The 13,076-nt window shown below is 39.6% G+C and overlaps 1 protein-coding gene across 5 annotated transcripts in view; it reads left to right on the forward strand.

Annotated features, from left to right (window-relative positions):
• Taok3 (TAO kinase 3) overlaps positions 1-13,076 on the forward strand; it is a 170,605-nt gene that overhangs the window by 130,090 nt on the left and 27,439 nt on the right. For all 5 annotated transcript variants that reach the window (XM_047560814.1, XM_047560812.1, XM_047560815.1 and 2 more), the window contains one exon: positions 9,294-9,428. In XM_047560814.1, coding sequence (XP_047416770.1) covers positions 9,294-9,428 — 135 coding nt within the window. The remainder of the gene's footprint in view (positions 1-9,293; positions 9,429-13,076) is intronic.

A 13,076-nucleotide genomic window follows, 5' to 3' on the forward strand; every position in this document is an offset into this window, starting at 1 on the left:
TCTTAAGAAATTTACTCCAGGTAAAAGTAGGACTTAATGTAGAGGGAAACGATAGAAAGCCTACCTGACAATAAAATTTAAAATTTAATCTAGACCTTCAAAAACAAGGAGAAACTTACTAGGTTAGGGTAAGACCCTGGGCGATCAGAAAGCAGCAAGTACCATGTACAATAGAGAAACAACATGTATCCCATTTGTATACAATAATTAAAAAAAAAAAGAGCTGGGATGTGGCTCAGTGGTTAAGGACCACTGGGTTCAATCTCTGGTACCAAAAAAAAAAAAGAAAGAAAGCAGCAAGTAGAAAGGCCCTGAGGCAAAAGGAGCACCTTGTGTTCCAGGAAGAGGGGGAAGGCCAGAAGATTCAAGTCTGGGGAGTTGAATGGACAGCAAGTGGGGGAGATAGCAGGACCCGTATTATCAGGGAACCATGGAAGTATAAGGAAAGAAGTGATGTCAGAAGTACAGAAAGCCACTAGGCTCAGCATCGCCAGCTGGCCACCATTGAACATGGGCAAGTGATCCTGTATTTGAAGAATTGAAAAGCTTTTGCTGGTCTCTGTTTTGGGGAGGAGCCATCCTGGGTGCTTACAGGTCTGGCTTTCTCCTTTCTATTACCTGTGGGACTCCATGGGTACAGGGAGCAAAAGAAGGGCTTTTGGAATTTTTCTTTTTACTCCAGAACCTCTCAGATATGCACCCAAAATTGGAAAAAGATATCACTGGTATAGTCAACAAGAAAGAAGACCCTGGCCTAGAACTCTGGGGGTTTTAATTTTAATTTTGGCATGCTATTATAGAGCTATCTTGTGCTAATGCAGCTCTTTCAATACTTTTCTCTCTCTGGTGTGATCACTGAATAAGAATAGGTCTAATTTATAATTGGAGATAGTACATAGTCACATTTGATGCACACATATACACTCCAAAATATGGTCAGAAAGACTTATATAATGTATTTCTATTTTACTATGAAATATTTTTTTAAAAATGTAGCGGAAGGGAATCAAAACATAGTTGCAAATAAAAGGTTGAATGAGTTAATTTCCAAACACAAGTGGGTTAGAAAAATAGTCAATATAATATATGAAAATTTAATGTTAAATGTGCTTTCTCTGCATGGCATCTATTTAGTCACACTACCTGAACTTTAAAAAATATTATCTTTAAAAACAATATAAATACAAAATTATTCAGAAAGTTTTTATTTATTTATCTACTCAAGATCCTAAAATGTGGGAACACAGATAGGATCTTAAACTCAATAGAAAATTAAGACTTGTTCTGCATGATTTCAAAGGTCCCTTCCAGGTCTAGAATTCTGTGCTTCTCCACTCCTGTAACCCTGAAAGAAGCAGTTCTCACCTACACCTCAGCCAGGACAAGTCTACTTTGTTCTCTTCCATTATCTACTTGGAGTCTATTAAGACTTCCCTTGAAAGGAGGGGTCTAGAAGCCACTGGCCCTATCAGACCCTTCTCCACACAGATGGATGGCAGCTACTCTATGTCACATGTAGGTGTGGAGAACACTTGTGTTCTAGGTTGGAGTCTCCAGGAAGAAGAACTAAGACAGCATAGCCCTGGTAGATTTTCTTTAAATTAGGAAGTTTCCCTCAGAGAGATAAGAGACCTATGTTTTCTGTCATATGTGAAAGGTAGAGAAAAAAAGGGGGGGGGGGGGGTGCGTAGGGGGATCTCACAAAAGTAGAAAGGAGATCAGTAGAGTAGAGGAAGGGGAATGGGAGGGAAAGGGGAAATGATGGGGAACAAAGTTGTTATACTGTGTGTGTGAACAAATATGTGACAACAGATTTCACCATTATGTGTAATTATGCTGCGCCAATTAAAGAAAAAGTAGGAGCCAGGCACAGTAGCACACACCTGTAATCCTAGCAACTTGGGAGCCTGAGGTAGGAGGATTGCAAGTTCAAGGCCAGCCTGGACAACTTAGCAAGACCCTACCTCAGAATAAAAAATAAAAAGCTGGAGATGTGGCCCAGTGATAGAGCACCCTGGGTTCAATTCCCAGTACCACAAAGATAAATACAGATGGAAGTTCCGGGCTGGGGGGGTGGCTCAGTGGTAGAGCACTTGCCTAGCATGCGTGAGCCACTGGGTTCGATCCTCTGCACCACATAAAAATAACTAAATAAAATAAAGGTATTGTGTCCATCTATAACTACATATATATATTTTAAAAAATGGAAGTTCCTTTGGATGAACATCTTTGGGAGGGAGAAGGATGCAGCATCAGCAGAGGAGTGGAGCTGAGACGCAGGGCCACTGGAAGCCTCAGCCTGCCCCACAGAGAGCACTGGCTTTAACACGGCCCCTCGGATCCCCACTGACTGGAGAAATGGCCAGATCTAGATGCCCCAGCCTCCATCAGTCATTGTACATGGGCAACTGGAAAGGGTGTGAACTTGGGCAAGTCTGCTCCGCAGCTGAGATGATACCTAAGGGAGCTGACGACCTAAGACAATTGCCAACAGCACTCCCATGCACTTGGAACAGAAAGTTCTTCCTTCAGGGAGTCTGGACAGTGCACTTCTGAGTCTATTCAAGTTTCTGACCACAAAAAAAGTTTTTTTGTTTTTTTTTTTTTTTTGGTCCAGAGGTTTGAATCCAAGGGTGCTCTACCACTGAGCTACATCCCTAGCCCTTTTTTAATTTCTAAATTTTGAGACAGGGTCTTGCTAAGTGGCTAAGGCTGACCTTGAATTTGCAATCCTCCTGTCTCAGCCTCCAAAGTGACTGGGATTACAGGTATGTGCCACTGTGCCTGGCCACCAAGATTATTTTAGAAAGAAATCAAGCAATATAATTTTTCAAAACATTTACCAGTTTTTCCTTGGTTCATGTCCAAAGTCTTAGAAAAGCCAAAATATTATTAAATTGTCATACAATAAACAATGTTCTAACCATGATCTCATTATCCTATTTTAGTTTTAACGCTTGCCACAATATAAAAATTATATTATTACTAATTTGTTTATTATCTCATGGCTAGAATGTAAACTCTATTAGTCAAGGACTATGCCTACCTTGTTCAGCACTGTATCTTCAGTGCCTAGAATAGTGCTTGCTGTAGTGTAGACACTCAGTAAATAATTATAGAATGAATGAATGGATGGATGGATTAATTACCAAATACTAACCATCTTGCCAATCTGGTTCTGGAACATAATGGATTAAAGGGTTAAATAGTCTTAAGTATGATCTCTACAAAAGAGTTGAGTAGAAATTTATCCAATAATAATTCCCAAGACAATAAGAATGTGCTTAATGAATACCAAAATATAAGAATAAGTGTGAGGAATTTTTGTTCCTCTGATTGTTATAACCAAGCAGGTGTAACCCAAGTAAGTCAGTCATAGATCTGAAACAGATTACCATTTTATGCAATAAGTAAACTGACCTGGTGGTACTAGGAATTGAACCCAGGAGTTCTCAACCACTGAGCTACATTCCCAGCAATTTTTTTATTTTTATTTTTTATTTTGAAACAGGTACTCACTAAATTGCTTAGGGCCTCACTAAGTAGCCGAGGGGCCTTGAATTTGGCAATCCTCCTATCTCAAGACCCCCTTCCCATTGCTGGGATTACAGACCTGCACTGCAGTGCCCAGCTAGTAAACTGACTTTCAAAGGCTGTGTATAACTAGTGACTGTTACTTGCAGCTGATTGTTCTGCATCAGAATACAGATGCCCTGATTTAGCAGGACAGTGTGCTGTCAAGCCCCACCCCCAATTTAAAATGGGAAACAAAATTTTCCTTTAGCATCAGAATTTGAGGATACATCTTTCTCTCTAGTCCTCGATTCTACTCTTGTCTTTCCCAGCCCCTACAGAGATCCTAAACTAATCTTTGTGAGCGAAACTGATTTGATTAGCCTAAAAGCATATTCTGACAAAACAAACTTTTAAGTACTTATTCTTCTTCCCCTCGCTAGTTTTCAGTAGCAGAAATGACTCCTGTCCCTGAACTGGTAGCTCCTCAGACCCCTCTTTTCACCTGCCACCCAGCCCTCTATCACACAGGAAGCTTTCAGTACGTGTCCCATGAACTCTGGTGCTGGTGGTGGGGGTAGTATAGTTGCTCAGGGCATGTTTAAGCTGCTGAGGCTGGCTTCAGACTTGGGATCCTCCTGCCCCAGCCTCCCAAGTCCCTGGGCTCACAGTTGCATGCCACTACGCCAGGCCAGAGGCAGACACTTACAGTACACAACTTTATACCTCAAATCTTGATTCTTCATAAGTGACTCCAGAGCTAACATCAAATCCAGTTTAGTTTCTTTGCCATCATCTCACCTGCTTCTGAGTCTCCTGCCTACTGCTTAAAATCACTATGTATATAGCAGTAACGAACAATCCTTAACATTGTCCTACGTGATAAAATCTTTTTTTTTTTTTTTAATTTTGTCAGTTAAAAGGCATACTTAGAGACTGGGATGTCGTCCAGTACTGGAGCACCTGCCTGTCACCCATGAGGCCCTGAGTTCCATCCCCAGCATTACCAAAACACAAACAAAAAAAAAAAACAGGTGTACTTGCATTTTGTTGAAGTCTGAAAGTGCTACCTTTGCGTGCTCTTTCCTTCTATCTGTACAGATCATAAGAAATTAATATCTTAAAAACATGGTTCTTCAATCAGTGTTGTTTTAGGTCTGACTAAATTCTAACACAATGGTCCTTTTTTTAAAATAGGAATTACTTATGGAAAATATTTTTTAAGCATTCTTTTCAGTTGTTTCTCTCCAGTTCTTTAAAAAAAAAAAAAAAAAAAAAAAAAAAAAAAACAGCTTTCACCATTTTTGTGGGAGGAAAAAAAAAAAAAGAAGTGTCCTGGGGGGATAGGATATGCTGCTTTAATTTTCACTTGCTCTGGTGGCCTCTCCTGTTATTTTGCTGAAAGGAGAGGCCACTTTTTTGACTCTTCAACTCACCTTTGGCAAAGTAAAAGTAATTGAACATGTGAAGGTCCAGAGCAGCCACCCCTCCCTGCGGTCACATCTTCGTCCTCAGCTCCTGGTCTGTCATCTTCCCACCCTGGCTAACCCCAGGTCCTGATAACTACCTGCTTCAACCATCACTGATAATTTTGAAATGGAGAAAACAAAGGGGAGCTGGTGGGTCTACCAGTCCCTTCTTTCTACACAGCGTGAAAAAGTGTGGAAGTCTATAGAAGCCTTCACATCATGGGATAAAAGCCATCTTTAGACACACACACCCCTACCCTGGAAAGGTGTGTGTGTGTGTGTGTGTGTGTGTGTAACTACTTTACGACTTTCTTAGAGTTCAGAGTGGCAGGTTTTATGAAATACAAATTTGAATTCTGTTAAATAATCCAAAAGAAAATGTCATTTTATCAAAAATCTCCTCAAAACTATATTCTGAGCTTGTTTATTCAGCAAACATTTACTGAATACCTACTAAGTATCAAGCACTGTGCCAGGTGCTGGGGAGGCTGAGATTTTTTTCAAATCACATTTGCTCTGCCTTCAAAAAGCCCATGCTCTCTGCACAGGCAGACCAGTAAGTATGATGAGCATCGTGGTAAAGGTAGACCCAGAACACAGAACTGGCTTCCAGGGCGAGTTCCGGTTAGTGGAAACTCTAGGCAGGTGACTGAGCCGTGAATCTGCATGTCCGATATGTGCTGTCAGGTGCTTAGCGGAACTTCTGAATAAAAGCAGAACCCCCTGTCCAGTCTGTGATAGGACAGTGTATGTCTCCTAGTTCATATATTTCACTATGTTGCATAATATTCTTTTCACTAAAAAGATTTTGAACAAGCATTACAACATTTTATTCAATTTGTGGAAATTTGTGTTTTACAATGGAAGAGTGTTGTGAATTTATCAGGTTAGCACACATTTACTTAAAGCAAGTCCCTAATCATATTAGAAATTCAAGGAACTATCTTGTTGGTTCCTGGATGGTAATGTTTTAAGGATGAATTATAACCAAGTCGTGTATTTGATCTTGGTAAAGTAGAACATGGTATTTGTTCTTCATCTTCAAAGCTGATGTTGTCCCTCTCCTCTTCATTGGCAAATAATCTGCATATACTGCCTAACTGCATAAAATAGCACATTGATCTTTTCCATTATTAATCCGACAGTGTGTGCAGTTCAGAGCTAAACACAGTGTCACACACCTATAATCCCAGCTCCTCTGGAGGATGAGGCAAGAGGATACAAGTCTAAGGCCAGCCTGGGCAACTTAATGAAATTTTGTCTCAAAATTTAAAAATAAGACATAGTGCTAAGGCTGTAGCTCAGTGGTGGAGCACCCCTTGGTTCAATCTGCAGTACCAAAAAACAAAAAAAATTGTACCATGTGGAAATTCTGGGAACTGAGTACAGTGGTCATTTTCAGAGACACTGTTGCTTATGGAGCAGTATAACAGACAGTATGCCCAATATTTGATTTGTTTGGGCTTCCTTCTCAAATCACATTCCTCTCTTTTTAAAATTGCTTCCTTACATTATCTTTAGAATTTTGAATGTATTTTATACAGTGAAATTGAGTATTTTTACAAATCTATTACCTAAGGCTGGGGATGTAGCTCAGTGGCAAAGCAAGTTCAAGGCCCTGGATTGATCCCAGCAATCAACACACACACACACATTTTCTAATGACTTGAAATGGATATCTACTGTTAGGCTAAAATGTTACTCCATTTCATTGTCTCTTGTATAATATTTGAGGACTTTTAATTTCTGTTAGAAAATTGCCCTGGAAAACTAAGAATTCTTTTATAAAAGAAAAAAGATTAGGAGGAAGCAAAGAATTTTACCATTCTCATTAATTATGATATTTAAAGTAGATTAAAATTTTGGACCTATTCCTCAAACTAATTCTAAAATAGCATTATTTGTAAAATATATCTTAGTGAGTAATTTAATTAACCATGTGTCAACTAAAACAAGGTGATTTTGAATTTTAACTTTTCCACTATATTCCAATTTCTTTATGTTTCATAAACTTAGAAAATATAGCATAACTTTTAATTTAAGCAGGGTCCTAACCTCAAAATACTGATTTTTATCAGAATTAAAACAAACTAATCAATTTATACTTATTTGGTCATGAACAAGTTTTCTTTTGATCTGAGATGTAAGTGAAGTGGATTCTAGTGTCACTAGTTTATCTTCATAAACCAAGTTTTTACAGTGTGAAATTTAACTGCTGCTGCAGATTTGAGGTCTCCCTCATAATCAGTGTGTTTAATAAGTTAGTCAACTAACAGTCACCAAAACTATGACTTGGTAAGGGGTTGTATATCAAACCACAGGCCTCTGCCTCCTCTCTTTCTTGTGACTGCTGGCATTTAAAGCTGTGAGCTTTTCTGTGGCTGTCATATTAAGTAAGTTCGATTTTGGACATAAATATGATTTATGAATAAATGTACAGTAATGAAATGGCAGCAGATCCCAGGGCCTTCCTCTTTAGAACCTTAAACCTGGTTCATGAATCCCAATCACATACCTCATTCCCTGTGAAATGATTTCAGATTTCCCGGAAGTAATACAGAGTAATTTTAACTGACCCCCTCAAGCACTTTCTTGTAAGTTTCCATTTTTAACCTATTGTGCATGGTCTGGTAGAACTTCTACAATGATGGAAACGTTCTATATTGGTGCTGCCCAATCTGGTGGCCACTAACTCTGGCTACTGAATGCTTGAAACGTAGCTGGTCTCACTTAGGAACTGAATTTTATGCTTTATTTCATTTTAATTAATTTTAAATTAATTTAATTAATTTTAATTAAAATAGCCACATGTGGCTAGTGGCTATCTCTTCGAATAGCACAGCTATAGAACATCCCACAATGGCAAGTTTATTAAATATCTCTTCATTTTTTAAGTATAATACATAAATGAAAGAAAGTGTCTAAAAATAGATGTAATGGTAGATACCTTCCCAATATATCAAAACATTTTAAATTTATAAAAGGAAAAAGAAAATCAATCCAGTGATAAGTTTAATCTAGAACTCGGCTTTTACATAAAAATCTGGGTGTACAATTTAATTTCCTCTGAGAAATCTATGTGTTTTGGCTTTTCAAATTTTTAGACAATAATAAAATTTTGTATTTTCTAAGCCTCTTTAGTTCCTGTTTTCTGAAGAAGGAAAGAGTGATTATTAAAAATTTCGAGTAATAGTGTGCAAAATGCAAAACTGACTTCGCAAATGGTTTCTTCTGAAACCCTAGGGAAGTAAGGAATGAATTTCTCCTTCCCCATCTTGAACATGTTGCTATTTAAAAATCCCCCACAGTTGTACATGGTTTTGAACTGTAAATTACTAGAGTACCTTTTTTTTCCTGAGGGTCAGAGCTACTCGCTGACTGACCACTTCATCTTTTATAGAGAGGAGCATTGTCCTTTGAAAGCATTTTCCCCTTTAAAAGTCATTTCAGTTGCATTTAAGAAACATCCATTATTATCCTTCCAGGGAATGTGATTTTTCACTGGGCATTAGAATAAGATTAATCATCTTTGCCTATCAAGAAGCACAGGCTTGATTAAATCAGACAAGGACATTAAATTCCAGCTTTACTCACTCTGGTGACATACTGATGCCGAGTTGAGGGAGAATTTGTGAAAGTATCATTTGGCTGAAATTGTACGCCTGTCTCTTTAAATCTAAAAAAAAATCCTTTCAGAAGCTGTAGAGAGAAGGTGCTAGAACTGTGTACGATCATGACTGGAAAGCAGGATCCCTCAGTGACTGCCGAATCTTCCCAGCACAAGATAGAGAGGCAGTTCGGCACACGCCTCCACTGGTTCTAGGCAGAACGATGATCCTACCGACCAGATCTCAAATAAAATTAAACTGAGAACGCAGATCTTTCAAGGGAATGAGGCGGAGGCTCGCTTTTATGTTAAAAGCCACCAGCATCCTCCTTGCTAGACATGGACATGACATTTTTAAAGGAATTATTTGGTTACAGCGTTTTAAGCAAACTGTTCTGAGAAGTCTGTACATTGCATTGTTTTTTCTATTCTTTTTTTCTTTTGCATATATGTAATTCTGGAGGTAAAGAAAAAGCCTGCCAGGGATTCAGAAGGCATCCCACTAGCGATCAGCTGACATTCCTAACTGAAGGCTGCAATGTGTTGCTTATTCATTTTGTACCGTGGGAGCTGCGGGGACTAGCAGAGAGCTAAACTATGCATTTCAAACAGCAGTGCTTGTGCAGAAAGAGGGGTGAGAGAGAGGCAGCCGGCGAGGAAAGAGCACAGCTGGACTTTCTCCTTGTTTTCATCCATTTCTGCAGGATCATGTATTCATAAGGGATGAGGCGGGCCACGGCGATCCCAGGCCTGAGCCGCGGCCTACCCAGTCAGTTCAGAGCCAGGCCCTCCACTACCGGAACAGAGAGCGCTTCGCCACGATCAAATCAGCATCTTTGGTAAGCAAACACCCCTCTACCCACCTTCCCTTCCTTCCCCTCCTCCCCGTCTGGCAGCCTCTCGCCCTCCCTGAGCCTCTCTCGGCTTCATGGATGGAAGGAAGGGAGTCAAGAATGTTTTCTCTCTCCTAATAATTTTATTCATTTTAGAAAAAAATCTGTTGGCATAGCAACCTGATATCAGATATTTTAGCATTGTCTATGGCATGGGGAAAAAAAACCTTTGTGTGTGTGTGTGTGTGTGTGTGTGTGTGATTGTGTGTGTGTATTTGTATATGCTGTATATGCAAAATATAAGGCCTTTGAGATGAGTTGTTAGCCTGTTTAATTTTTTAAAAGCTCTGTCTTTTCATTGAAATAAATAATGCTAAAAATGTTTTTAAGGGTATTGATGTGTGTGCATGGCAGGGCACTGTGCTTTTTGTATATTGCATGTGTGTCTATAATGTACACACAGACACATCAAAAGATAAAAGACAATTTTTAAAAATATATGGTTGCTGGCCGATGTCTCTAATTGGAGAAAAATCAGATACTTGCTACCCAGGGATGGATTGCTGGTTCGTTCTGGTTCATTCATTTATTTATTGCAACAATGGTAGTGGCTGCACTTCCCCATTTAACCCCTGAAGAATTTCCGGCACCAATAAAGCAAGAAGGGCTTTGTAGGAGAGGATAGGGCTGATCGTGGAAGAAAAGGGGCTGTAGGATTCTTCAGCATTTTTACTATTGCAAATGTGATTGCTGGATGCCCTTGTAGTAGCAAAAGGGGTGTGTGCTGGAAGAGTTAGTTTTCATGCCTCCTCCCCTCGGCCCCCCACGCGTGCGCGTGCGCGCTCACACTCACACACACACACACACTCACACACACACACACACAGATATCGTTTCATCCTTGGCATTCTAAACTCTCTTTAATCTTTTCCTCCTTCATCTCACTTCTCAGCCAAAAAATTATTGAAATATTAGTTGTTTTGCCCAAATTGATGTTAGAGGTCACATGGGCAGAAAGAGTTAGTATACACTGCTTGGCTATTACATTTAGAACCTATGATGACATCATCGGAGGCCGACCCAGAAATGATCATTTTTCTTGTCCTATTTTTCAAACCTGGTTTCTACTTTTATTTCTCAAGTCTTCCAAGGTTCTGATTATCTTTGAAATTTAGGATGGATTATACTCTTTAAAAACCCAAATATAAGGAAAATGGAAGTTAAACCACCTACCTATTGCTTATGCCTGCTGCTGTCTAAAAGCAAGCAATTTAATTTAGACTGCTTATAAATAATCCCACTCTTAAGTTCCTTTATGGAGAAGTTTCTTGTAAGGTCTTTGAAAGGTAATTTTTCATTTTAAAGGAATGCTCTGCTGTGTAATGGAGATCTTAAAATGTCCACTATGTAGTTGCTAATGATTGTGAAGCACCCAGAAATGTGCTTTTGAGTCTAAATAAAGCATCATGGGATTATTAAATAATAATTATCTTCCTGCCATGATGTCTGACAAAAGAATGCATATGGTGTTTGAGGGAACTATTGCTACTTACCACAGACTGGAGAGACTTGTATCTTTACCCAGACCTGCTCATGTAGAAGTGAGAGGAGGGTCGGTGAGCAGACACCCAGCATCAGGGCACCATGAGCAGGTTGACGGGGAGCGGACATTACACCAGGTGGCATCCCCCCTCCGGGACAGGTTCTCCTTTTCCCACGTGCCACACCCTCATTCCCACATCATATATTCATGACTCTCCTCCTCCCTGGAAGCTACTACTACAGTCATGCCAGAATAATCTCACGCTGGCATCTGTGAACTCACCAGGGCCACTCTGTGTGTGCATCAGCCATCACAGTCTTCCTCTCTGTGGAAGATAAAAGCCACTTCCCCACCAGGCCACTTGAGGCCAGGGGCAGAGTCCTCAGGAGCCCCTTGGAATCCTACAGGCTTCATAACCCACATCCAGGGAGCTACCCAGCTCCATGTCTTGGATGGAGTTTTGATTTGCTAAAGGGCCCCTGCCCTCGTGTAAGTTAAAAACAGAATAGCTGATGGGCTGTTGAAGCAAGTGTTCCTGTGGCCACCCTTCCGATGTGATGCCGTGGGAGTCATGATAGGGATTGATGAAAGTTTAGCAGGGCTCAGTGGCATTTGTATCTAGTCATTTTGAGGAAGAAACATAAATTAATGGAAGGGAATAGTGGTATGGGGTTGTATGGTTCCACATGTCATTTTGGACAATCTGACTATTGGTGTGGCTATTTTAATGTCTGTTATCAGGAATACCACTCTACTACCCTGTATAGTATTTTAAAGTTTCCTTCCAAAAGGTGTATATAAGCCAGGACACTGAAATATCATAAAGAAATACTTTGTTTTTAAAAAAATGTCATCAATCCTCTTGTGTTTTCATGGATCCCAGCTCAAATGAAAAGGACTAAAATGGCATAAATAACTTAAAAGTAAGAGCAAGATCATGGGGAAACGAAGGTCCAGTGTAATGAATAATCAGGTTGTCGTTGAAGCCTTGCCTCGCGCCTCGTAGTTGGTAGCAATACTGTATGGATTAATTTGGGTTTTACTCTTTCTTTATCCTCTTCTAGTAGAGGTTCTATCAAGCCACAGGGAGTTCCAAAAGCAAAAAGAATTTAGAAGTTAGTTTTTTAGTTATGAGGAACAAATTATGAGAATGTGTTTTACATTGACTTGCAAATTAATTTAAAAATACTGTTCCTAAAATTTGTTTTAGAAAGCTACCTCTTCAACATAAGCCCCAAAGAGGCCTACCTTCACGGTGTCTCCCCTCGTTAGTACTTTCTTATTGTGCTTCTGAATGAGTTTATTCACAAGTGTATGAAGTCCATGAGTGACAAGCTCACACTGCTGTCTGTTTTTACTCTTTGGGCACCTTAAAACTGAAATTTGGGGGTTATCATGCACTGCTGCACACTTTGACTTATAACAAAGGACAAGGAAGGACCACCAACCTGGAAAGCAGAGGAAACTTTAGAATAGTAATTTTTTATTATAATCTTCAAAAGGCAGAGAGATTATTGGCCTTACTATGAGAGTTAAGAAAAAGAAGGACATTTCATGCCATAATTTTACATTTTATCTTTCCTTTTCCTTCTTCTACGAGAAAGTTCATATTAAGCTGATTTGTTATCTGGAGAAAAGAGCTGTTTATATAGTTCTTCAGGATCACAATTCTGTCTCCTTGGCCCTTTGAGATGTGCCTTCCTTAAATTTTCATTATTGGTGAATGGAGAGCCTAATGTTCTAATTATATTAATGACCCATGAGAATGTTTTCAGCTCTTGCTATGTCTGATGCCATCTCTTCTTAAAATGTTGTAGTGCCCTGGGTCCCTGGAAGTTTCCATAGTAGATGTTAATGTAAAGGACACCAAGACCATATAGGTCTACCAGACGGTTGAGTTGTTGGCCTTACAAAGGAATTCCCAGTGGACCGCAGTGGTCTCCCTGTGCAGGTGTGATAGAACACGTTAGGGAGAGACTCATAAGAGGCTCAGTTCTTATCAGGGAGTTCCCAGAGAAGCATAGAGAAATGGTTATTGTTCAGTCCAGGCAAATTCTTTTACTTGACTTTATTAGATTCAGAGAGGGGGTATACATTTGGAGTTTTCAAAA

The sequence above is a fragment of the Sciurus carolinensis genome, chromosome 8, assembly GCF_902686445.1.
Source record: "Sciurus carolinensis chromosome 8, mSciCar1.2, whole genome shotgun sequence".
NCBI lineage: Eukaryota > Metazoa > Chordata > Mammalia > Rodentia > Sciuridae > Sciurus > Sciurus carolinensis.